The 26,123-nt window shown below is 42.1% G+C and overlaps 1 protein-coding gene across 1 annotated transcript in view; it reads right to left on the reverse strand.

Moving 5' to 3' along the window:
* Nucleotides 1–26,123, reverse strand: part of TGFBR3 (transforming growth factor beta receptor 3) — a 205,338-nt gene that overhangs the window by 33,014 nt on the left and 146,201 nt on the right. The window contains exons 5-12 of the mRNA XM_055138730.1: nucleotides 22,730–22,913; nucleotides 17,410–17,578; nucleotides 15,184–15,331; nucleotides 10,172–10,361; nucleotides 7,755–8,089; nucleotides 7,180–7,332; nucleotides 4,467–4,607; nucleotides 4,142–4,300 (exon numbers count right to left, since the gene is read on the reverse strand). Coding sequence (XP_054994705.1) covers nucleotides 4,142–4,300; nucleotides 4,467–4,607; nucleotides 7,180–7,332; nucleotides 7,755–8,089; nucleotides 10,172–10,361; nucleotides 15,184–15,331; nucleotides 17,410–17,578; nucleotides 22,730–22,913 — 1,479 coding nt within the window. The remainder of the gene's footprint in view (nucleotides 1–4,141; nucleotides 4,301–4,466; nucleotides 4,608–7,179; nucleotides 7,333–7,754; nucleotides 8,090–10,171; nucleotides 10,362–15,183; nucleotides 15,332–17,409; nucleotides 17,579–22,729; nucleotides 22,914–26,123) is intronic.

Raw genomic sequence — 26,123 nt, forward strand, 5'->3', positions numbered from 1 at the left:
AGGAGATTTAGCTATTTAACATCAAAATGGATTCAAGGAAGCAATCACCTGAAACTGTGGTCCTAAATAGGGGTTCAGAATACTTTTTATAGAAGCTTTGCTGACAATCGTAGTAAGACAAAGAGAAGTAGGGCATAAGAATGGAGTTTTTTGATTGGTTACTTCACCCAATTCACCCTGCAGGAGGGGGTACATAGAAGCAACAAGCAAGGCAAGTACCTTATCCATTTTACTAGGAATCTTTGTGTTTAGTACATTTTATTTTAAGTTCCATATAGACACTAGTTTACTAATTGTTTCAGTGGCCCTGTTCACTCTTCCTGCCTAGATAACAGGTTGGTCTGTTCTAAATCACAACTTATGATTTATGACCTATTCATCTTTGCTGGGTTCCCAGAAGAGGTCACTCAGAGGACTGGTCCCTAGCTGCCGGCTTAACAACCTATTTATGCTCTTAACTTTCTCACTGCACTCATAGAGTAGTAACTTAAATCAATAATGCATCAGAATAAACATTTGATAAGCAAAAAGTAACAATATTAAAAGAGTACATGAAGATCAAAAGCTGTCATTTTGACTCTCCCCATATAAACAGTAAAGGAGGTGAGTTGCTTGCCTTAAATCCCTTTGGTTCAAATCCTCAGCACTACTTAATGGTCACGGGGCACTGCCAGGGGTTGATTACACCTGAGCAAAGCTCCTGAGCATGACCAGGTTATGGCCTCAAGTCGCTTGACATCCCCAAATGAAATATTTCTAAGAAATATCTTTGATAGTTTTATAAAAATGTTTGTTATACCATTTGTTTTATAATACTTCACACTTTGCTATTCTAAAACTAGATATTTTATCTCGGAAAAAAGACAAACTGCATATATCCTCTTGCTAAAATGTCCCCTTCAAAATTAACTCAGAAGCCACAGCATGAAAAAGAAATACATATTTTTTTCTAATTTCAAAAAGTATGTAATGACAAAATATAAGGGAACCCCTATAGTTGGTTTGGTGGCAGAAGTATTAGTGAAATTTTTCACTCTAGAATGAGCTGGGAATGACTACCTCAAGGACTATGGGAGGCCTGTGGAATAGGTGAATCCTAGGGAATCCCATTCTCCCCAGCTCCAGCACTATGAATCCTAAACTGGCTTCCTCCCCAAGAGAATAAGAACACTAATTCCCTCTAGATACAAAAATGAAGTTAGGTTAAAATTACATACAAACAACACAGGTTCCTGCTAGTCAATATGTGCTATTATTAGTAAAACTATTGTACATATTTGAGAAGCTAATTTGGGTTTAAAAAAAAATCCTGGGGCCAGATGGCACAGGGACTTAGGCACTAGGGCAGACCCAGATTCAATGCCCAGAGCTACATGTGGTCCCCTGGCCATCACCAGAAATGATCCCTGAACACAGAGCCAGGAATAAGCCTTGAACAACTCTGGGTATGGCCTGAAGCAAACCCATAATAAATTAAAAAAATAAATAAATATTAAAAATGTCATATCTTAAAAAAAAATCTCCAAGGTAAATGAACCAAAAGAAAAGCCATTACTGAGATAGTGAGATCAACTATCACCTAAAAACAACCAAGGACCAGGTGGCAAAACTGAAAGTGTTTTGGATGAAAGGGAGAAGCTACAGCTCAAGAAAGGCGATTCTGGGAAGGTACGGATAAGAGAGGTCATATGAAGAAGCCTGGAAATGGCTCCTCAGACAACATCAACGATTTAGTAAGTTTGACTCAACTAAAGTAAAACATTTTCCATCAGCAGCAAAGTTCGAACTGGGAAACCAAGATTAGACATGGCTGCTATCCTGTTTAGCAAAATATTTACAGATTCCTTCTCATATTTCAGGGAGTTTAAAACCACTTTAAAAGAGGGCAGTTTACATAACATTTCCACCCACGCCCAAATTCTAAGTGTACTTGATAGCAACAGTGTACTTGGTAGGGAAAAAAAGTATATTGGTGGACATTTGATTTGCCAATATCTTTGACTTAATTTTAATTATAATCCAAGCAGTGCTCAGGAGGACAAGTGGCTCTGCTGGTTCAGTACAAAGGCCTGAGGATGGATACTCAGGGTGACCCTGATGGTGCCAGGACCCGGAGGGCTATACCTATGATGTCTGAGGGACCACATAGTGCTGGAACTTTTTTTTTTTTGCTTTTTGGGTCACACCCAGTGATGCTCAGGGGTTACTCCTGGCTTTGCACTCAGGAATTGCTCCTGGCAGTGCTTGGGGGACCATATGGATGCCGGGGATCGAACCCAGGTCAGCCGCGTGCAAGGCAAACGCCCTACCCACTGTGCTATCGCTCCAGCCCAATAGTGCTGGAACTTTAACCTGAGTGTCTAGCATGCATACTAACTGCTGTACTATAACTGTGGAATGTAAAATTTTTAAAAGGAAAATAAAATGCATTCCAAGTAAGCCAGGACTGGGGCACTGAGGGAGAAAACCTATACACATGGTGAGTTACACAGGAAGACCGAGCACTCATTAGCATAATGCAGCAAAGCCATAAATTAGCCAAGCTAGGCACTTTGGGAAAAAAAAGTGGGTTGCAGTTGAGCAACACTGCTGAAATCCATAGTACAAGAGGGAGTTGTATGGTTTGTGCAGCCAGGAGAGCAAGAGTGAAAGGACCTCGGATTAGGCAAGCTCTTTGATTAGGGACAGCAGGCAGAAAGCAATATATTTTTCCTTCTGGAGAAAGAAGATTGTACCCAAAGAAAGTGAAGACACTTTTGAACATGGAATCAAACAGGAGGAGAGATCCAAGAAAATGTCTACAAGCCAGTGGGTTCTATCCAGAATCAGCATAAATGTGGAGAGATATTTGTCTTTTTCAAATAGAAATATGAGCGCCAAAGTCACTTTTAATATATGAAAGGATTCCATTTCCAGCCCTGTAAGCTTCACACTCCGCCCCCAGTGAAGCAGAACAGCTTGCAGCTTAGTACCAAACGAGCTCATCAGATGACGACTTTCCTCAAAAGACCATCAGACATCTTGGGACCATAGAAATATTTATCTGTGCTTGAATCCAATCTGAAGCCTGGATATTTGTGCTGCTATGAAGCTAATTTCCCCCCTTTTCAAATGAGAGCAGTGGCCAGTGGACAGCAGTGTGGGCCCTGGAGTCACACAGTGTGGACCAACTCTAAATTCCACTGAAGTACTGGCAGTGTGACCTTGGCCAAACTGCCTCGATTCCCTCACCCACACAAAAATAAAGGCATTAACAGCCCTGTGTCACAGAACAGCTCTGAAGAGTAAATTAGTTATGATAATATTTGCAGCTATGTTTGGCATATAATGACTGTAGTAAATCTTTGCTGTTGTTTTATTATTACCACCAGTATGTAATATTTTTGTAGTCATTCCAAAAACTGATATCATGCATGATTATTACTATTCCATGTTGAAATCATTTAAAAAACTTTATAAATATATTTAGTTAAAAATCTGAAAGAATCATTTCTATGAGATAATGGTAGCACATGGTATTTCACTAGACTATGTGCAATTTAAAAGATAATGAATGATTTTCAATATTCTCTGATTAGTTCTGACACTGTGCAACTGAATTACTGTTCCAAAAAATGCTATGGGTATAGTAAGAACAGTAAGGTTGAAGAGTTTTATTAGTCCAATACACAGATTTTTAAAATTCTTATTATTTATGAGTAAAGTGCCCTCTCCACTTCACTGTATCATTGTCATCCCATTGCTCATCAACTTGCTTGAGCAGACACCAGTAACGTCTCCATTGTGAGGCCTGTTGTCACTGTTTTTGGCATATTGAATACAACACGGGTAGCTTGCCAGGCTTTGCTGTGCGCGCGGGATACTCTTGGTAGCTTGCCGGGCTCTGAGAGGGACAGAGGAATCAAACCTCTGTCAGCCGCGTGCAAGGCAAATGACCTACCCGTTGTGCTATCACTCTCCACTTAGTATAAAGAAATAAATCCAGAAATGACCTCCTTTGTGTAAGAAATCAACTTGGAAGCATTTTCTGAGTTAAGCTCTTCCCTAGATTAAGGACAGAAAGAGGTCGGCTCCTGAACACTTTAGCCACAGGAGCTACAACTACTCAAGATTAACCTGAAAGCTCAAGACCAGGTCTTACCTCCACATAGACGGGTCCATTCTCTGCCACGGAGAAGACACCCTGGGAAGGCACCAGGAAGAGATCAGTGTTGTACAGCTCCATATTGAAGGTTATGTTTCTGTTGGGAAGGTCCTGGAAGCTGCTGGGATTCACCGCCTGTTTTAAACTGCAATTGAACTAGACAAACACAAACCACAGAGATAAATCACCACCAAATGAAAGATGAAGGTCCTGCAGAGCTGGACCGAATACTACATCCAAAACTCACCCAGGAGTTCCAAACTGAAGATGACCACAACAAAATACACTCTTCAAAGACTAGCTACTACAAACAAACACTTACCACGACCATTTCCGGTCGGCTGAAGAAGGGAGCATCTCCTTCATCTAGATCTCCTGGAAATCCATTGTCACCTGATTCCAAGTCCTCATAACCATCTGGCCAACCACTACTTTCTCCTGGGGATGGAACCTGTATCACAATCTAAAAGGCAAAGAAAGCACAAGATTACAAAAATAGCAAATCACATATGTTTGTTCCTATCTTACATATTGCCCTGAAATAATAGTTAAACAAAATTAAAGGTTGGGGTTTTAAAAAAATGATTTTGTTTTCAAAAAAAATAAACAATAAGGATACATTCAATGCATGTTCAAACTAATATGTGACTAAAATATTTGTCTTCTCTTCTGAAAAAAATAAAAATGGTCTCAAACAGTGGGAAAGTACTAGATATGATTGGGGTTGAATGAGGCTGTCAATAAGCTGGTGGAGTGAGAGGGGATTTTTTAATAGGGGTCATTATATAAAAAAAAAATCAAAGAAATATTAAGAACTAACAAACGCAAGGATCAATCAATCCTTGCATTCTAATGACGCTGTATTTGGATTCATCAACATTTGTCTAAAGTTTGGTTTGAGTAAGAATCAAAGGACTGAATGTTTTACTATGAGCCAGTATCTTCTCATCTTTCCCCAGGAACCATTATCTTTTCCTCATTTCTTTCCCTGTATCTTTTTGTGTGATGTCTAGATGGAGAAAAGAACTGTATAAATTTAGTTCAAAACAATCTACCATAACACTGATTGAAATAATTATTCTAGAAATAATTACTTCCAGGGAAGATGAACAAAATCACTTGAGGATAATGACTCTTTAAATAGAATTATAATTTATTTGCTATATAAATTAGTCATGCTTTTGGCGGGGGGGGGGAAGCACAAGATTGTTTCTTTTGTGTTATGGGGTTTTATTTTTTTTGTATTTTGCTGGACATGCTTGTATTCTGAATATGTTTCAAACCAAAAAAGATAAGGGTCTAAAAATTACTACAAGCAATTATTACAAGTTATTATTATAACTGGTACAAATAAGTTACAATATTCACAGAAGGAAGCAGAACGGGTAGCATATGAAGGAGAAAGCCATATTTCTATGCTTTATCAGGTCTTTCTTCAATAGAAATTATTGATATATTGAAGCAAGTAGTTGGCACACGCACACACCATGCACATATATACATATGTGTATATGCAGAGTAATTTTCAAGGGCTCATTATATTCTTTTCTCTGCTATGGTAAATAATTTTTTTTAATTTAAGGGGTTACCAAGCCTACATCTATGTTTAGACAAAATGAAAGATTCCAATATCGAGTAAACCAGTATTATGTGAGTGTCACCCTATTTAGAAAACTCAGAATAATTCTAAGAAAATTAGTGTTGGTGTTGGCAGGAGGGAGTTTGTTACATAAGTCAAAAGTTAATTAAGGGGCCGGAGCGATAGCACAGCGGGTAGGGCGTTTGCTTTGCCTTGCACGCGGCCGACCTGGGTTCAATCCCCGGCATCCCATATGGTCCCCCAAGCACAGCCAGGAGTAATTCCTGAGTGCAGAGCCAGGAGTAACCCCTGAGCATTGCTGGGTGTGACCCAAAAGGCAAAAAAAAAAGTTAATTAATAAATTCAAGAGCAAAGGGAAACCAGTGAGGCCAGTCTGGTATGGGCAAAAGACTAGTGGGCCAGAGTCGGGAAGATGGAGTCAGCTATCTTTGCCATTACCTGGTCCCTCTGCTTTTAGGAAGTCTCTAGAGTCCAACTGCCTTACACGGGAAATAAAAAATGTGAAGGAGATCCATCGTCTTAGGATTCTTTCTAGTTCAAATGCTCTGAGATGGTCTAAAATTGTGCTCACAGGAAAGTCAGTCTTCACAAGAGCCAGTTACCAGAGCTCGAGTTTACCCATCTCTTTTCAGCAGAGGTCAAGCCAATCTGCTGAATGACGGTAAAATAAAGGGGCAGCCTTGCCCACTCACCACTGGGGCAGGTAGATACAGACACAGATCACATGTCAAAGCAGAGCACTGCACTCCTGGGGCCTTATTTTAATCACTGAGAGTAGAGCCCCAATTGCCAAATGCAGGCTATAAAGTCATTTTGAGATTTCATGTTTCAAAGTGTTTTCAATATTTACTTGCCTGGTGTCTGTCCCTATTAGCTATTACTGATTACTGGTGGTGGGGGGGGGATGAGTGGGAAAGCTGTGGAATCTCTCTGAATAACTTCAAAAGTAGATTTTCTTCAATGCAGGCTCTTTGAAGTGGGATTCTATAATGCTTCCCTGAAGGCCCTTTTTTAATTTCTTTATTGTTCACAAGAAAGAGAGTTCTCCTGCTTTTGAATTTGACTCCATGAAGAAGAGAGACCGGGATCTAGTTGTGAGTGGAGATGCTTGCTCAAAGCCCACAAGACTGGAATCAATCAATGTAAGGACCAGACTATTTGACCCCATGCTTGACGGGGTTAAAGTCATAATCACTTTGCCAGTCAAACTTTTGTAACCAGGACATAGAAAGACGGTTTGTGAGCCACCTCCACATTCCCTAAACAGGTAACAATCATGATCAAATCATATCCCACTTTGTTGACAATCAACTCTTGGCATAGGTTAGGTCTGGAATACATACTCCTCCCTTTCACAGAAACTTAAGCTGTAATTTTAAGGTAACATCCTGCAAGGCTCTGGCAAAGGGCCAAGCTTAGTTCTGGAAACACTCACAGAGTTATAGTAAACCACACCACCAGGAGCTGCAGGTCGGTGCCGAGTCCCACAGCCATTCAGAGGCGACTCCAGAATGAAGTGGGTGCCATTCATCCGGGCCTTGCAGGTAGGATCTAACAGGGTGAGCTCCACGCCCAAGTGGCTGTTGGCCTGAAAAACAACCACCAAAGATATACGCAGGGTTCCATGGGGAGTTCGTTTCATGGTACACGGCTCATTTCATCTGGTCTTTCAAATCAATGCTGCTGGAGGCCTGCATCCCCTCCCCTTTTGCCTCTTCCCAGCTGACCACCTCTCAACAACTCAGCGATTGTGTTTGTTGGCCTTGGAAATTCAATAGCAAAATATTGACACACAAGGATCTGCACCCCCCTCCCCTTCCCCCTCACTGAGAACAACAGGAACTGGGCAAGAATCATAGCCAAGGGGAAGTAAGCTCATCCAACTGAGAAAACAGTATCAAATCTCTGGAGTTCAAAAGTGAAAGAGTTAGAAGGAAATCACTAGTACAGGCAGGGGCAAGATGTAGAGGAAAGGCCTTCTCTGACCATCTTTACCAAAACTGCACTGACCTGAAAGGAATCTTTGTCTACAGCCACAATCATCTTTTCGTTGTCACATCGGACAGACAGAGCAACATCCACGCTTCCCTGCAATTCCTCGGGCTCCCGGGGAGCAGGAAACAGTTGTATGCTGGGGAGGATAGGATCCTTTGGCTGGGGAATCCCATCGTCTACCCCGTCCTTTTGGTCTCTCCTGTTAATCTCAGGGAAAAGAAAAGGGAAGCCTCCATTTCGGCCTCCCCCGCCCCGGGCAGGTGGGTTCTCCAGAGCAGGCAGCGGGCCGGGGCCGAGCAGGATTCGTAGCTCAGGAGGGATAGTATGGACTTCCTCATCTCTCATCTCCTCTGGTGGGATGGAAGAAGGAAAACATCATCAGCGTTTGATACCAAGCCAAAATCATCATCAAAGAGATGATGGAGCAAGAGCAGAAAGAATTAAACAGAACAGGCATTTATGAAAATCACCCTTACCGAACAATGTATAAAAGAGACAAGGAAGTCTGAATTCTAATACCAGTGTTCTTCTAATTAAGGCAGTTCTGTCCCTTACTTTTCCTATTTTTTTTTAGAATTATGGGGATTAATGAGATCACAGATTCTCAGCTCTGGGTGAACATTCAAAATCACATTGTGGGGGTACTAGAGCGACAGCACAGTGGGTAGGGAATTTGCCTTGCATGCGGCCAACCCAGGTTCGATTCCCAGCATCCCATACGATCCCTTGAGCACCACCAGGAGTAATTCCTGAGTGCTTGAGCCAGGAGGAACCCCTGTGCATTGCCAGATGTGACCCAAAAAGAAAAAGAAAATCACATTGTGGATGTTAAAATGCTCTTATACCTTGGAACACCCCCCCCCCCCCCACACACACACATTAACCACCAATTAAAAATCAGATTCTAAGGGCCAAACAGAGGATAATTATTAAGGTACTTGCTACTTGCCTTACATTTAATTTTTGGCACTGGCTGATCCTCCCTGAGCTCTGCCCACCCCCTGGGCAATGCTGAGCCTCCAAACCCTAAAATCAGATACTCTTGAGTAAAACATTAGTATGTTTTAAAGCACCATGTTTGGGTCACATATGTAGCAAGGTTCAGGAAGACTGTATCAGATGATTATTAAGGTATGATGCACTTTAAAAATCTGTGATCCAAGGAAGTTATATGGAGCAATATTATTTCATTCAAACGCCTTTGAAATACTTCTTTTGAATCTAGAAATTCTTTAGAATAATTTTACTAAGAATTCTTGGAACAATATTGGTATTTGAGAGGGGAAGAAGGATTTGGGACCACAATTTGGCAATGCTTACTTCTGGCTCTGTGCTCAGAGGTCACCCCTGAAGTGCTCAAGGGGACATATGTGGTGCTAGTGACTGAACTGGGGTTGGCTGCATGGAAGGCAAGAACAAGAAACCCTGAATTCTCTTCCTTCTCCAGACTCACATATTGGTATTTTAAGATTATTAACTGTTTCTTTTTTGACTGCTCCATTCTAACAGGAACCCAGATATTCTAGCCTTTTAGAAGCTAGTCCCAGAGAAAGAAAAAGCTGCTTAAGTACACTTATTCCTTCAAAGGGTGAGGGGTATTTACATATAGTTAACATTTGGTATTTTGTTAACTTTTCAACAATTTAGGGATAAAACAATTTCCCCAAAAATGGCGAGGATGACTGATGGGCATGAACTCTCCTTCAATAATACTTTTTTGAAAAGAATGGCACAATAGCTCAATTCAAAAGGGGTGGTTTTTAGTTTATACTTTGAGAAAGATCTGCAAGACGGCCCTGCAAGGTAAGACCTGCTGTTTTTTCCTCTCTTACTGAGGAGGAACCGGAGGCATCCAATTTAGCCAACTTTCCCCTACTAGTGGAAAAATGGCAGAGCAGGGACTTAACCACATACTTTTAATTTTCATTCTGTTGGCAATGCATTTAGTTGGCAGTACCATGTGAGAAGCAGGCTGGGGATCAGAAAAACTGGTGCTTAAGTGTGACTGGCTCCAGAACTCTTGAAGACCTCTGCTTTCAGCTATATCCAATAGGGGTGGTGGCCCCTACATTCCCTCCAGATAGGAAGGAGAAAGCACACAGAGGAACACTCCTCCCTGCTTTGTTACAGACTCTAATGTAGAACTTCTCTCTGCAATCCCAACACCTCTGCATCTTAGAGGAAGTGATTATCAAGTACCTCTGAGGGGAGGACCCAGGTTAATTTTTCCTTGATGAATTCAGTGAAGGCAATATGTAAAGAAGTTTTCCAACACGTAATCAGCTATATTACTGGAAAATCGGCATTATAGTTCCCTCAATTAAATCAATTACCATTATAGATAACTTTAAGCAGGCAAATAACACCATCTAAGCTAAAATGAGAGTTTCTCATTGAAAATATTTTTATACACTTAAAAAATTCATACTTACCATTATTTTCAACCCGAAGATGAAATCTATTAGCCACAAGCGCCAGTGTGTATGATGTTATTGGACTATAGCTATTGGACAAAGCCCACTTGATCAGATTCTCTTGGGTTGAAGGAATGTCATCTCTTATAGACTTGGTCATTGTCATGGATCTTTCACTCTCTTTTCCAAAGCCAATACTGTTAGGGGCCTAAAGATAATAACAGAATTTCACTCACAAGTCTAAAATTAAACAGTGCATTAAGAAACAAAGAGTAAATATCTAAAACAAACAAATTACATATTGCAAATGAAGTAACTATTTATTGTTTTAATCCCTAATTTCCTTTGGCTAATGACAGTAATGGAAACCTCTTTATAGAATGACATTAATCCATGTTCTTTGATTATACCATTTTGGTTGCTTATGTTGATAAAAAAAAATCCAAACATAGCTAAGTAAAACCACAATGTTACAAAGGATTATTTTAAAGTTTAAATTATTAACATAGAAGCACCAAATGTATACTAAAACCTTTTCCTTATTTTTACTTAAAATAATATAAAGTATACAGATGGGAAATATATATAACTAACCCCAAATGCTCATGCCTCTACTTCTACACCCTAGATTTAAATGAGAGAAGAGAGAATTAATTTAGTTACTTAAGTAGCACTGTAGCACTGTCATCCCATTGTTCATCGATTTGCTCAAGTGGGCAGCAGTAACATCTCCATTGTGAGACTTGTTGAGTTACTTAAGAATGAAGATTATTTCATCTTTGCAACTATTAAATCCCATTGTATAAAACCACCAAGCAGGGGCTGTAGAGATAGTACACTGGGTAGGGTACTGCTTTGCACGCAGCTAACCAGGGTTCCATCTGTGGCACCCCATATAGTCCCCTGAGCACACTAGGAGTGATCCCTGAGCACAGAGCCAGGAGAAAACCTTGAGCAATACCAGGTGTGGCCCCCAAACTAACAAAAAACCCCAAGAAATATTTTTATTTTCTTTATAATTGATCAATTTAGCAAACCCTACAATTGTATTTATTTGCTAATCCTTTCAACTGGATATGTTAGATTTTATGCTCTAACTTTTAGGAATCTTAGATTACTGTCTCCTCAGTACTAATACTTTCTTCAACAACTCAAGTCAGTCTTAAAATTGGCTTCACTTAATAATCAGCTACAAAATTAAAGTTGAATGATGGAAATCTTTCCGGGAAAGAATATCAAAGGACTATGAGTAACCAGAACATAAATGGCAAATTTCCACATCACCTTCCAGCTCTTACACAGTGAAGGAGCTGAATGTTGCAGAGGGGACTGAAAGGGAAGGCGCCATATTTTCACCAACTGCTTCAAAAGAGCTGGGTAGCTCTTCCAGCATGCAGATTATGCCATTTTCATGCCAGATAAAAATCACTTTAATTTCCATGCCCAATTATTTTCTCCTACATATATGCAACATTTTCCCTACATTCCCCATTTGTTTCCCTTTCTGTTTGCCCCAAACATGACTAAATATTAATTCTTTCCCACTGTAAAACCATTGAAAATTCACAAGCTCTAAGTTCTTTGACCTCTTCAGTTGTGGGATACTGGCTGAGGACACACATTTTCAATTCAAAGCTAAAAGAATCTCACCCAGTATACTCTTCTATTACTCAAAGTGCTTATCTGAGGAAAACTGTCAGCCCGAGTCATAAGCATACATGCAAAGGAAGCAGATAGAGATTTAACCACATTCTGCAGTCATACACACACACACACACACACACGCACACACACACAAACCCTAAGATACAGAAGTTCGATTACTTTAACTCAGATTCAGTTCTTTAGGAGAGGAAAGGAAGGGAGGTAGGGAAGGAAGAGAAGAAGGAAGAAAGGAAGAAAGAGGGAAGGAAGGAAGGAAGGAAGGAAGGAAGGAAGGAAGGAAGGAAGGAAGGAAGGAAGGAAGGAAGGAAGGAAGGAAGGAAGGAAGGGAGGGAGGGAGGGAGGGAGGGAGGGAGGGAGGGAGGGAGGGAGGGAGGGAAAGAATCCAATTTATTCTTAGAGCTTTTTATTCACTTAGCCAACAAGGGTTTCGTAGGCACAGCTTCCTCCAGTCTTTCAAAGCTGCAGGCCGTTTTGATTGGCTGCAGTTGTAACACTGGTCTAAACAATACTGCTTGGCCTCATTTGCCCCAGTCTCTCATATTGTTGGACAGCTGAGAAAACACTATATTTCCATAATATTATCATCATAACTGCCACTGGTCCTTTTGTACTAATATGAAATGATTCACTGCTATCTTTCCACATTCACTCTAGGAATCATCAGTACAACTAATGTTGGTGAAATTTCAGATGGAGGCATAAGGATAGAAAAGCAAGGCTTGGGACAATGGCAAGCAAGTTGATTCCAGAAATGAGTCAATTCCTTACCCTGTATTTCTGGAAGTCCTTGAACTTTTTCAAGGTCTCAGTGTAGCTGAGTCCAAATAAGGATGTTCATGGAAGTCTCCGTATTCATGAATGATTAGTGCCTAAGTGCCTTCCCTCCACTGAAAACTGCCAACACACACACACACACACACACACACACACACACACACACACACACAGAAACTATCACGTGGGGAAAGAAAGGGTTGGTGTTGACCAGAGAGTACGAAAGTACTGAACATGTTCCCTTTGGGATTTAAAAAGTCTCAAATAATCCTGGTTTTTTTTTTGTTTGTTTGTTTTGTTTTTGCTTTTTGGGTCACACCCAGTGATGCACAGGGGTTACTCCTAGCTCATGCACTCAGGAATTACTCCTGGCGGTGCTCGAGGACCATATGGGATGCTGGGATTCGAACCTGGATCGGCCGCGTGCAAGGCAAATGCCCTACCTGCTGTGCTATCGCTCCAGCCCCTCACAATAATTCTTAAGGTGTGTTCTTTATCATAACCATGTAACAAGAGATTGGCCAGGATAAACTCACAGGAATGACAATCAGAGACTGAACTTGTATAGGACCAAAGTCAGGCTCTTTTCCACTCTCCCATGGTGTCTCAAAATAAATGCTAGAAACAAAGTCCCTACTTGATCACCCTCCTTCTAAGCACAAATCTCTATGATTTTTAGCAGATAACATTCCCTCCAAGCAAAGTCAGAACTCACTTTGGAGAAGGGGAATTAAGAAATCACAAAGCATGAAAACTGATTGGGGGAATAAAAAAGAACATCATGAAACATTACCTAATTGTTTAGTAATGTTGTCATGCATTGTCCAAAATTGGCTTGGAACAGGAGTACAGCCAAGGAGAGGAATATAAACAAATCTTGCACTGAGATGAGCAAACTCATTTCTAGCCTTTCTGACTCTAAGAAAAGTGGGGACATTCAAAGCAAACTCCAGGACTGCCATGGACCAGGCACATATCCTCAAGGAAAGAAAGAGCCATTGAAGGGTCAGGGCCGAAAGAACATTTACACAAGACTCCATCAGGGAATTAAAACGTACCGTATGTTTTTGCCTTTCAAAGCATGATTCCCTTTCCTGTTTTTGTTATTCTGAAATTAAAAACATTTGGTTGGTGTGCCAGGCAGCAAAGGCTGAAGACACCAAGGTCACTAACACCCCTTCTGTCATGCCAGGGAAGAGAGCAAAACATCTGTGACTTCAGAGCACCATGGCTGTCTTTGGGCTCATCTCAAAGTTTAAAAAAATCAAGAAAACCCCACAGAAGGCAGAAATTTCTTTCAAATGAATATGTGTACACTCATGACTTTGCCTGATATGGCTCTGGGGACTGTTGGCTAATTTCAATGCTGTACCACCACACCGGGTCCTCAATAGACAATACCCAAAACAAAGGTCTCCCTTCCCCCAAAGACTGAAAATACAAACCCCCTCCACCTGATAGCACAGCGGGTAGGACGTTTGCCTTGCACGAAGCCGACTCAGGTTTGATTCTTTCGTCCCTCTCTGAGAGCCCGGTAAGCTACTGAGAGTATCCCACCCACACAGCAGAGCCTAGCAAGCTACCTATAGCGTATTTGATATGCCAAAAACAGTAACAAGTCTCACAATGGAGACGTTACTGGTGCCCGCTCAAGCAAATCGATGGACAGTGGAACAACAGTGCTACAGTGCTATAGTGCTTCACCTGATACCTTACAGGTCCCAAATGAGGAATCAACCATATACTTATAGAAAAGTCCACCATTCAAGACCATGCTTTAAGAAGAAAGAATCATCCTAAAAATGAAGAGCTTTTCTGACATTCAGAGCAATTCATTCTAATACTCTGTCAAACAGCTAGTTTCCCAAAGGTATCTGAAAAAGACTTGGTTTGCCACATTTGAACATGAACTTTTCAGGAAGCTATCTGCCACTGGCCTAACACGTCAACCAGTCAAGCCTTTTACTATCATGAAATAGAAATTTTGGGAAACATCTGGGGGAATCGTTTTCTTGCATCAACTCACTCCATTATTGTGATCTTGTTTTGTTCTTTTACCCCATAAGAAGCAAATAAAGAGACTTACCAACATTACATGTTGATATTTAAAAATAAATGTCAGCAGTGCAGCTGTGCAAAGTGAGTGAGGCCAGCCTAATATTCTCTCTTTCCCCAAACCATCGAGCCCAAAGGGAGGGCCAAGTCAGGACAGGGGAAACACGGGTTCTCTGGGACTTGCAAACATGGGAGGTTTCATGGGTTCATAGTTTACATTAACAATGACTGGAACGCACACAAACACGTTTTAGAAATTTCACAAATAAAGCCACTAGGATCCAGCATGATGAAGGGACTTATTTAAGGTCATAGTGGATAAATGGAAGAGTCAAACTCAGACTGGTCCTGACCCCAGAAGGCCATGCTTACACCTCACTGCCCACTTTGTCAGAAAAGTCAAGGAGCAGAGACCATTCTACAAAGTGAAAAAAATACTGAGAGAGCTGAGAGTCCAAAGAAGCAGAGACCTTACAGCGAAGCTCAGCTGAGCCAATGGGCATGCATCCAAACAAAGAAAAGCGCAACCAACTTACAATAACTTTTAGGCTTCCCTTCACATCGAAAGATTTGATCACCCAGTTGACAGACTTTTTGCATTTCAAGATCAGGATGAGATTTTTGATCACTTCAGGATCCTTTCGAGAAGGTCTTATATCAATTATTATATCCACCTGGAAAGCACTGTGAATGGAAAATAAAGGCTGAGTTAGGACCCAAGTGCCAGAAAGCTGCAACTATCTCCCTTCTTCCAAGTCTTCATGTTTCTAGTGTCTGGCCAGTTGATTAAAAACCTGGAGTCAACTCCAGGCAAATGACATGTGCAAAACAGATTGTTAGTGCACACAAAACAAAATGGTTTTGCATAACAATAGAAAAATATGCTTGCTGATAATTAGCCACTAACATTTTTCTCTTTTTTTTTTTTTTTTTTGCTTTTTGGGTCACACCCGGCGATGCACAGGGGTCACTCCTGGCTCATGCACTCAGGAATCTCCCCTGGCGGTGCTCAGGGGACCATATGGGATGCTGGGATTCGAACCAGGGTTGGCCGCGTGCAAGGCAAATGCCCTACCTGCTGTGCTATCGCTCCAGCCCCATTTTTCTCTTCTTTAGAAAAAAAAAAGTCATTACTCAATGACTGTTTGAAATGGACTTGAGTAACTCAGCAGAGTTCACTTTTGAAGCGATATTACTGCTCTCTTAACCTTCAACACTTTCTTCTATGTGAAACTTTCCTATCAGCTATATGCACAAGATCTTTCACAGAAGTGGAAAACAGCAGGGAGAATGGAGGTACAGCAGTTCAAAACATTTGAAAATTTCAGAATAAAGAAGCAAAAGGCTTATTCTGGATTTTTTTTTTTTTACTATAAGACTTGCTTACACTATTAACACAGATTTGTATCTGCATTTACTTTCCCAAACTTCTGGATATATAATTCTTAAAATAAAGAAAACAGATGGTCAATGAAATGATTACTGGAAAACTGATGGACACAAACCAAACTACTAAGAAATAAGTAAAGAACAGAATTGTTTTAAATCAAACAATAATATCTCTGTCATTCTGAACTTAAAAAAAATTTCCTTTACAGCTTAGTTTTATACACTTGGAAATGTAAAATGAATAAGGTACTCAAATGAAGCCTTGGGCTTAGTAGCTAAGCACAACTGCCAAGTTACTTCTATTTCTCTTTCTTTACATTTTTCATGAAAATTTTCATGTAGGATAAAATCATATCTTACCACAAACTGGTTTGTAGTTTACCCACTTTGAAATAAAAATGGAGTCAAATTATAACTGTAAAATCCTCTACAACACACAATGTCATTTTTAACTTCCCATTGCACATGAAATGCAGACTGAAGTGCGAGATGAGCCAACATCCACACTCTCCCTTTAAAAGACAATTCTCTAGTCATTCTTGATAGCAAGGGTTAAATTTCTAGTCCGAGAACAGGAAGCTGAGTGTGTGGAAGGGCAAGAGGCAAGTTGTCCATAACAGCTTTTTTGGCTTTGATGTGTCATGAATCACCATGAAGGACACCATAGTGCATACATATATGGATAATCGAATGCTTGCACACACACATACACACAGTCTTTACAGGGTAAATAGTTACAAGCAAAAGTGCTCTGGTGATGGTCTTTTTGCATTTTAGTGTTGGTAGGGACATAAAGTTGTACACAAAAACTTTAAGTGTTAACACTATCATAAACAGGTTATCTCAACAATATGTTAAAAAAAAGAATGAAACTCGAAAAATAGCACAGCGATGAGGCATTTGCCTTTTGTGCAGCTAACTCAGGTTCCAGTACCAGCACTGCCCATTGTCATCTGAGTTCTGCCAGGAGTGATCCCTGAGCACAGTGATCCCTGAGCCAGGAGTAAGTCATGAACAGAGTCCAGTATAGCCAAAAAGCAACAAACAAATAATAATAATAATAAACTTAAACAAACATAAACCAGAATGCCATTTTAAAATAATAATGATGTAAATAATGCAGATGTTGTGAATTTTCTTATTAGGGATAATCTCCAAGGGGAGAGTGGTGGCCCAATAGTTAGTGTCCAACAGTGCAAGAGAGACTTTAGGGACTCCTTTGGACAGAAAGGATCTGAAGGCAGGCAGAAAAACAAAATACTAATGCTTGCACTCCATTCTTCAAAGCTTCTATGACCCACATCCAAACATCAAGGGCTGGGCCTCATTCAGAAGACAGCTCTTCTCAGCCGAACCCACACACACAGTCTCACCTGTAGGGGTTCGAGTTGGGGCTGATTAACTCAATGATGTGCACTTCTTTGTCCTGGGGCTGGTTGGACATCACACACCCTTCTGCTGCTTTGGGCTGCAAGTACTCAGCCAGGTAATTGAGCGAGAGAAAGTTCTTCCCGATGTTGCATGTGGGAGGGAACACTTGATCTGCAAGGAAGGAAGCACATGGGGACAGTGTGTCAAACCAGTACCAGATGGTCACCAGACTCCCAGGGACTAGAGGACAGAAAGCGGGACACAGGGAGCCCCCAAGCCTATAGGAAGCACTGGAGAACCCCAACCACTTGTCCACGAAGCCTCCCTGGAGGTTGCCGGGGCCCTCCCACTGGCTGCCATTGAAATCCTCTTCTCTCCTGTCTACTTCTTTGTCCTCATTTATTTCCTCTGAACTGTCTTTCAGCCTTTTCAGCTCTTTTTCCTCAGCTCATCTCCTAAATGGTGCACATTACACAGCACCTGCCTGGACCCCATCCTGGAGGGTCCAACTCAGGAAATGGTGTTGGCCTAGGAATCCTGCTTTCTTAGAAGCTCCACAGTTGATCCTATTAGAAACCAATGCTATGAACTGCAGTTCCCCTCCCTCAATCCTCTCCTTGTCTTTTCTTCCTAGATGACCTGCATCACTCCCACTGTATAAACTTGTGCCAAGATCCTATTTCCCTTGATGATCTCAAACCTGTACTGTCATTGGTCTACCAAGCACACTTTTATCACAAGTGTGCTGATAAATTGTTCAGTAGCACAGGCCAGCCGGAAGCCAGTGCTCTACCCTACTTCCCAACAGGCTCCTCTGTAGACTGTTGAAATTTTAGTTAACAGAGAACGAGCCACCTGCTTCTCAGGTTTCCCCTGCAAAATTAACCATTCCCTCTTATTTATTTCTTGGAGCACTTTATATTCTACAGAGTGAAGGGCGTATTATGGGGATCCTTAAAGGTGAGTTTTCACCCTCACCATCTTGACCCATACACTGCTGCTCATGTTGATATGGCACTTCACAGTTTATAAGGTGCTTTCACAAACAACATCCCAGGATAAATGTGCAAGAGCCAGAGTCTGAAGCTATATGCCACCATATATATGCCACTATATGCCACTTCCACAGCCTTGTGGTTGATGGGATTTCCAGATCATGATTTAAATGTTTAAACATAACTTAACTCTGCTGGCAGGCTGACAGCTGGGATCAGTGTCAGGGAAGTTCTAGGTATAGCAAACTTTCTTCAGAAGCCATAATTAATAAAAACCCTGGCACCTGAATGAAAAGAAGTTCTGCCTTTTTTATTTTACAGACAGGATGCCAGAAATCAAATCCAAGCGCAAGTCTCACTTAGCAGTAGAATCAGTTGCTTGGAGGTAATAGGTCCCCAAATTGAGATGTCACTGCTCTCCTTCACTCTGAACAACTTGTGCATCCTGAACAACTTGTGTAGCATGCTTAGGGACAAATCTGCAGCATCCACAGTGACATCACAGCTTCATGGATACCAGGTACTCCCAGTTCCACCCCTAGGGCACAAAGAACCAGAGGAGTTCCCAAGCCCCAGTCAGAGAGACCGAGTAAGCTGTAGCTCTTCTCTATAGCCCTATGCCAAGGGGTAAAGTCGCCAGGGTCCCACTCTCACTACAGCACCCCTGCACATATCTGCAGATGCCCAGGCCTGCTAAGCAGATGAGGATTGTGTCAGCTGCACCTGCAGCCTGTGAGGGCATTCCCAGCTCACAAGACAGAAAACAATATTGGGGTGGCAAGGTCAAGAATCAGAGGGTAATCAAGAATCAGAGGGTGTGTGCCTGCATCAGGGAAATGCCAGTCTGGCACTTAAGTGATGGAGATGCTCGCTTGGGACCCTGCCTGTCTAGCCCATTCCTAGGTGAGCCAATCTCCCCCTGGCACACAGCAGGAACACACCTGGCAGAGCTTTCCGGCACAAACAATGCTGTGTGAGAGGAGACAAATAACAAAAGACACAGAGTATGAGCCCCCAAGCCCACAAGGGAAGGTCTCATTGTTTAAGAGCTGTGCTGATTACAGGCTCAAGTCCATGATGCCATTGTTAACAGAAGCAGTTCATTTTTCTTGTTGTTGTGTGTATGTATATGATTCTTCTCCCTATCCCTTCCCCCACTGACCTTCTGCATGTCTTGGCATCAAAACTTACACCAACTGCCAAGTAGAAAGGAAACCACAGTGGGGGAACCCCCAGGTAGAAACATGGTGAGTTTGGGGCGGCGGGGTGGGGGGGCATGTCACATGCCCCGTTTGTATTTTAGGAAGGACTGACAATGACTTTAAGAACCAGAATGAGCAATTCTGAGAGCCTGGGTGGCAACAGTAACTCTTCCTTTTCCGGCGGCAGTGTTGCTTGTCATCTCACAGAAAATAGATAAGCTGGGAGAAGAATCAAAACTCAGGACCACTGAGGTTGTTTCAAGTGCGGGGTGTGGGGGTTGGAGGAGAAGAAATGAGAGAGAGACACGAAAGGCTGAGGAGATGGCTCAATGGGCTGGGGCACTGGGGGAAGTCTTAGTCTGATTCGCAGAATTACATGGTCCCCCAAGCATTACTGGAAGTTGCCCTTTGACCTCCTCAGGGTGTGACTCATCCCCTCCTCCCCAAACACACACAAAGAATCAAAATTCGAGTTCTTTTACTCTGGGTATATCCCCAAACTGAATGATAGTTCAACTCATAATGGCATGAAAGTGATATAAGCTCAGTAGGAACTGTGGTGTATTTTCTCCTAGTTATCATTCTGACTTAATGATATTTTCTTCATTCTGCTGTGCTGGGGAGTGGAAGTAAACCCAGGGCCTGGCATGTAAGGCATATACTCTACTATTGAGTCACATCCTCTGCCTTTTCAACATAATATATGATATTTTCAACTCATGATAGGTGTGTTTCTGGGGTGGGGAATGTCAGTTTGGGAAATCACAGGATCTGAAGCAGGTACATGATGGGACTGACATACATGCTTCTCTTCAGCTGTCCACAGCCCACCTCCCTGTGTTGTGTGGCCCATGAATAATGATGTCATAAATATCCAAATTGGAGAAAGAAGATTCCCCACCTCCAAAATGGGATGTAGCCCCATCATCAATCAAAGAAGATCTGTATAGGTTAGAGAGAAGATCTGCCTGGAAAGTTTGTTGAAACAGACAACTGAACATTTTAGCCCCAGAGTTTCCAATTCTATGGGTTTGGGGTGATCTGAGATCTGAGAATTGACATGCCAACACGTCCCTTAGTGATCAGGATACAGACAGGGCAGCAACCAACCACTCTTCAACCCCTACAGATAGCAGAGGCTCCTGTCCTGGGGTCCCTGGGGACAAGCTGAGTAGCAACCAACTGAGTTGTGACAAGCCCATGGATGAGGTTCAGCTCACTATTCTAAATTCTAATCTGTTGATAAAGAGTATCAGGGCTGGAGAGATAAAACAGCAGGTAAGGCGCTTGCCTTGCATGCAACTGACCCAAGACTGATCGCTGGCATCCAATATGGTTCCTTGAGCTCCTTCAGGAGTAATTCCTGGGTGCAGAGCCAGGAGTAAACCCTGAGCATACCTGGGTGTGGGCCAAAACCAAACCAAAACAAAAAGTTTTGTTTGGTCCACATGGTCCATGGTCCTCTCACCAAGGACCTTCACTATCTCCAACTGCTCCTCTCTGAATGTAGATTGTGATATTACCAATCGGTGGATGAAATCAAGTTTCTGGGTGTCCAAAAATATTACTAAGGAGTTTTAAAAGTTCACACTGGACTGACCACGAGGGCCTGTAAGTTATTTTCTCACCCCGTGTGAGCCCCTCTAGGGGGAATCACTATGTCTCTCAGGGAAGTTCAGGCGTGTCAAGAGAACAGTCTAAATAAGAAAAGAACACATTTTATTAGTCTAATGAATTCTAAGGGGATTCAACATTCTTTCAAGCTACTAGAATTCTGCATCAGAAAAGAAGGTTATTAACCAGGGCTTAGAACCTTTATTCAGAGGGATTTTTCACTCTGCCCCAATGGGGCCTGACCTCAGTTATTAGCTACCTCACTACCTGGCAAAAGTAGTGACAAATTTCAACTTTTTGAACCCAGCTCTCATCTAACACTCTTCATTCCTTCATTCTGCCAAGCAAATTATCTCCATCCTGGTGGTCCACTTTCATTTTTGAGGTCATGCTTATTTGACTCAGACTGAAACTACAACATCATTAGATTGCAAGAGTCACAAAACCTGGGCTGGAGATCTGGCCTTGCTATTTGCTAGTAATGTGGATTTGAGCAAATTAGCTTAATCCTTCACTAATCCCTCTGTGAAAGGATAGAAATAATGGTTTCTTCTTAGCAAGGTAGGCAGGGTTGGGTGGGGGGTACAGTTAGGGCCTCTGCAGAGTACATGCTCAGTGTCCGGTTACCCACCTCTCCAACTCTGCCAGAGAGCCCAGATCCAAACCAGAGCTGGGAACAAGCATCCAATACCTCACCATCACTGCCTCCTTATCTGGAAAAGCGGTGACAACTGTTGTTAAATGGATTCAACAGAGAGCAGCTGGCACCAAGGACTGGAAAGCAGCTTCACATACGGACCCCTTCCCAAGAGCCGTTACTTTTAGTCACTAGCCGGGGGGGGGGGGTTCCACAGACACTCAACATAAATTATGATGAAAGACATTATTAAAAATAATGAGCTTTCAAACCGAGTCACCATATATCTATATCCCTATGCAAGGCAAGGGAAGCGCAAAGGGCCATCTATCACAAAAGGTATACAGTTTAGTTTTCTAACAGTTTTCCTTTTCTAACAGTTTAATTCTTGTAACCAGCATAGGTATAAAATAATTCAGAAACCATTTTCTTCTGTTGTGTTCAAAACTGATGTCATGAGACCATGAACTGGCATTGGCTGTGAAGGTTTGCAGAGTAACAGGTAAGAGGAAGCCTTAATTGTTGATGTGTCCTGACAACACCCCCTTCAATCCATCAGCTATCACCTTCATCTCCTGCCCGCAGTCACTCAGTCTTCACGCACTCTGACTTCTGAGCAAGGAAAGCTCCTAGATCCTATGCTGTCCACCCCTCCTTCTCTCTCGCCAGGCTACTCCCACATTTCATATTTGGCCATTACCAGGCACGTTTTCTCAGACGAAAAAGAGGAAAGCAGTGAGGGGAGGCAAGTAAGAGGAGACCCCAGCCAACCTGCGGGCCCTACCCACCTCCAGCGCTCTTTGACCGCTCCCAATCTGACTCCGAAAACAAGGACTCATCAATCACTCACACACTGACACCTCGTAAAATTTACCTTCCCCCACTTTAATATAAATGTTTCTTGAGATCTTGAGTTCAGTGAACGAAGTGACTGCTCCGTATTCCTTTCGAGCCCAGTTTAAGAGATGTTCATTGTCCTGGGGGAAATTCCTTTCTTCTGTTTTCGCTGACATGGAGAAATTTCCTGATGAAAACTGGACCACAGAACCCTCCGACACCTAGTGGAAAGAGATTTGCATAATTAATGTGCAGCAGTCACCTGGAGTAGAATCCTGACTGGAGGAAGCACGGATCACACAAGTCATGGATATTTATCAGCAGAAGATTCAAGAAATAATCCCACGATGCTGGAAATGTATTCCAAGGGGAGAGGACATTTTCACCATGTAAGGCCCTGGGTTTGATCCCTGACACTTCTCCCTCCCCAAAGAAGAGAAAGGATCCCAAGATTGTTTATTCCAGATAATGGGGCAACTGCCACCGATGAGGACTGTTCCTTTGCATTAACAAAAATCTTTGTGATGAGAAACTGAAGAAAATATTGTGAGGAATCCCGAGTTACCAGTACTATTAAACAGGTGTCTCACTAAATGGACTTTGAACACATCCTTTCAATCTGAAGACAGACCTTTCAAGGGATATATTCCAAATCAAACAGGAAACCTTGGTTGTGTGTTCTCAGAGCTTTACAAAGGGTGCTGGTACCAAGGCAAATGATCCCCAAGTCCTATTACAGCTGACTGTGACTCTAGATCTTCCAGAAATGGAGTATCTACAGAGAGCATCTCCCTCAGAAACACAGCAGGAATTGTTTGTTACCCCTAAGCACTGAGCTAGAAAGAATGCCCAGTGCGGCTAGCCTTCAACCATGCCGCATGCCTTCCCAGCAAGGAGATGAATGTGTGTGACAGTTTATTTTGTAAGACCCTCAAATTCTCACAGATAATGAAGTCAAGAGGCTGTTAGACTGATCCTAATAAAACTTTCAATATGATTTATGCAAGCCCCACATACTTGCTGGATGTATGTAGACCTCTGCTGACCTAGACTATTATGGTCTCTATAATTAACATGTACAAAAGGAGAAAATCATCATCTTGTTACTTTACTATCATCAAATTTAGTTGCTGGTAAAAATGTGTGTCATCTTTATTGGCTAGTATTTATAAAATAACTGATTTTTATCAATGTCCGGGTAAAGTCTCAGAATGTGAGCCAAGCAGTTCACACATTCCCAAGCCAAGAACAATAAATGTCCCATATTAAATTTCACATTCACTATTAATAGTTAATATTAGTAATCAAGGGACCAGAGATAATACAGGGGTTTGAGTATCTGCCCTGAATGCAGCAGACCTGGCATAATATATTTTCCCCCCGAGTACCACCAGGAGTGACCCCTGAGCAGAGAGCCAAAAGTAACCTTCGGGTACTGCCAAGTACAGCCCCAAATCTTAAAAAAAGAAAGTTTTTTTTTTTTTAAAGCAAAACATTAGTTGGCAAGCAGTTTCAAAAGCAGACGGAGACCAAGAACCTGGCTTAGTAGGTTCTATCCTTACAGCACTTACAGCCTTAACACATATGTCGAATAGTACTTACCTTACCCTTTACACGGGCATTCCTATTTTCTACTGAATCACAGATATACCTATTTTTAACGACTGGCAAAGAAGTATTTTATAAAATTGATTTTACGACCTATTACTACTATAATTACCTCCTGGCTTAAAACTAGAAGCATCTAATGAGTTTCTAAATCGCCAGGGCCCAGGCGACACTCCAAACCAATTAGAATCTTTGGGAAGGGACTCAGGCATCAGGGAATTCTAGAAGCTGCAGGAGCGATTCCCATGTTCAGCCATGACTGAGAAGCTCTGCCTTGATGAGGAGTGAATGATTCTTAGTTGGAAAACAGAATTCTATGTTGGCCTGGAATGGGGTCTACCAAATTTCTATGCCTGTGGTCCTTACTCTGTGGTGGCATGGCCCTGAAGTGGAAATGTCTGGAATTGCATCTTTTTTCAGTTTTTATATGTAGTGTGAGTTCCATCTCTCCTCCCCTCTCTTCCTCTTTTCTCCCTTCCCTCCTTCTCTCCCTTCTCCCTCCCTCAATTTCTGTTTCTCCCCCTTTTTTTCTTTCTCTTGCTTTTTTTTTTTTTTTTTTGCTTTATGGGTCACACCTGGCAATGCACAGAGGTTACTTCTGGCTCTGCACTCAGGTATCACCCCTGGCGGTGCTCAAAGGACCATACTGGATGCTGGGAATTGAACCCAGGGTGGCCACGTGCAAGGCAAATGCCCTACCCGCTGTGCTATTGCTCTAGCCCCTCTTTCTCTTACTTTTATTTAGGTGATAGCACAGTGGGTACGGCGTTTGCCTTGCATGCAGCCAACCCAGGTTCGATTCTTCCGTCCCTCTTGGAGAGCCTGGCAAGCTACCGAGAGTCTCTCGCCCGCACAGCAAAGACTGGCAAGTTACCCATGGTGTATTGGATATGCCAAAAACAGTACAACAAGTCTCACAATGGAGATATTACTGGTGCCTGCTCAAGCAAATCAATGAGCAATGGGATGACAGTAACAGTGATTTATGGATTATGTTCGGCACTCAGGAGCTAATCTAGGTCAGTGATTGGGGATTGCTTCTGATTGGAAGAGCTTGGAAAACCATGGGGTGCCAGGAATTATACCCAGGCCTCCAGGGTGTGCACAGGTTGTACTCAATCAGTTACTCTATGTTTCTGCACTGGAAATGTCTTTTTTTAAATTTTTATTTATTTTATTATATTGAATCACCATGAGAAAAAAAAAACAAAGCTTTCAGGTTTAAGTCTCAGTCATACAATGATTGAACCCTCATCCCTTCACCAGTGCACATGTTCCACCACCAAGAACCCCAATATACTCCCCTCCCACCCAGCCCCCACCTAAGTAGCTAATGATCTTCATTTTATTCTCTATACTTTGAACACATTCAATATTTCAATAGAGAATTCACTATTATTGTTTGAAATTTTCCCCCAACAATCAGGCCTGCTGAAAAGTCATCATTTAATACTTTCTTTTCATTGCTGAGAATGAAGATTCTATGAGCTGTTGCGGCTACGCGGTCTTGAATTTCTGATATTTTAGTTCAGTTCACAGTCTAGATGCATGTCTGTATGAAGCTGCTCTGGGTGCCAAAATGGGTTAGGAGACCTCTTGGTTCATAGTCTTTACGAGCAGAGGGTCTGTTTCGAGAGCAGCAGCTCCGGATCTTATCTGGGCCGAGGGCGTGCTGGTACTGCCCCCATCCCATAATTGCCTATAAGCCACAGCATTGCAAGGTTCCTACCTCTGGGTGGAAGTCTTAGGGGGTGGCTCTCGCCATGTGGATGATGCCGCCGCCACCATTTTCCATGCAGAAAAACAGGGTAGAAAGGGAAAAT

The sequence above is a fragment of the Sorex araneus genome, chromosome 5 (genome assembly GCF_027595985.1).
Source record: "Sorex araneus isolate mSorAra2 chromosome 5, mSorAra2.pri, whole genome shotgun sequence".
Classification (NCBI taxonomy): domain Eukaryota; kingdom Metazoa; phylum Chordata; class Mammalia; order Eulipotyphla; family Soricidae; genus Sorex; species Sorex araneus.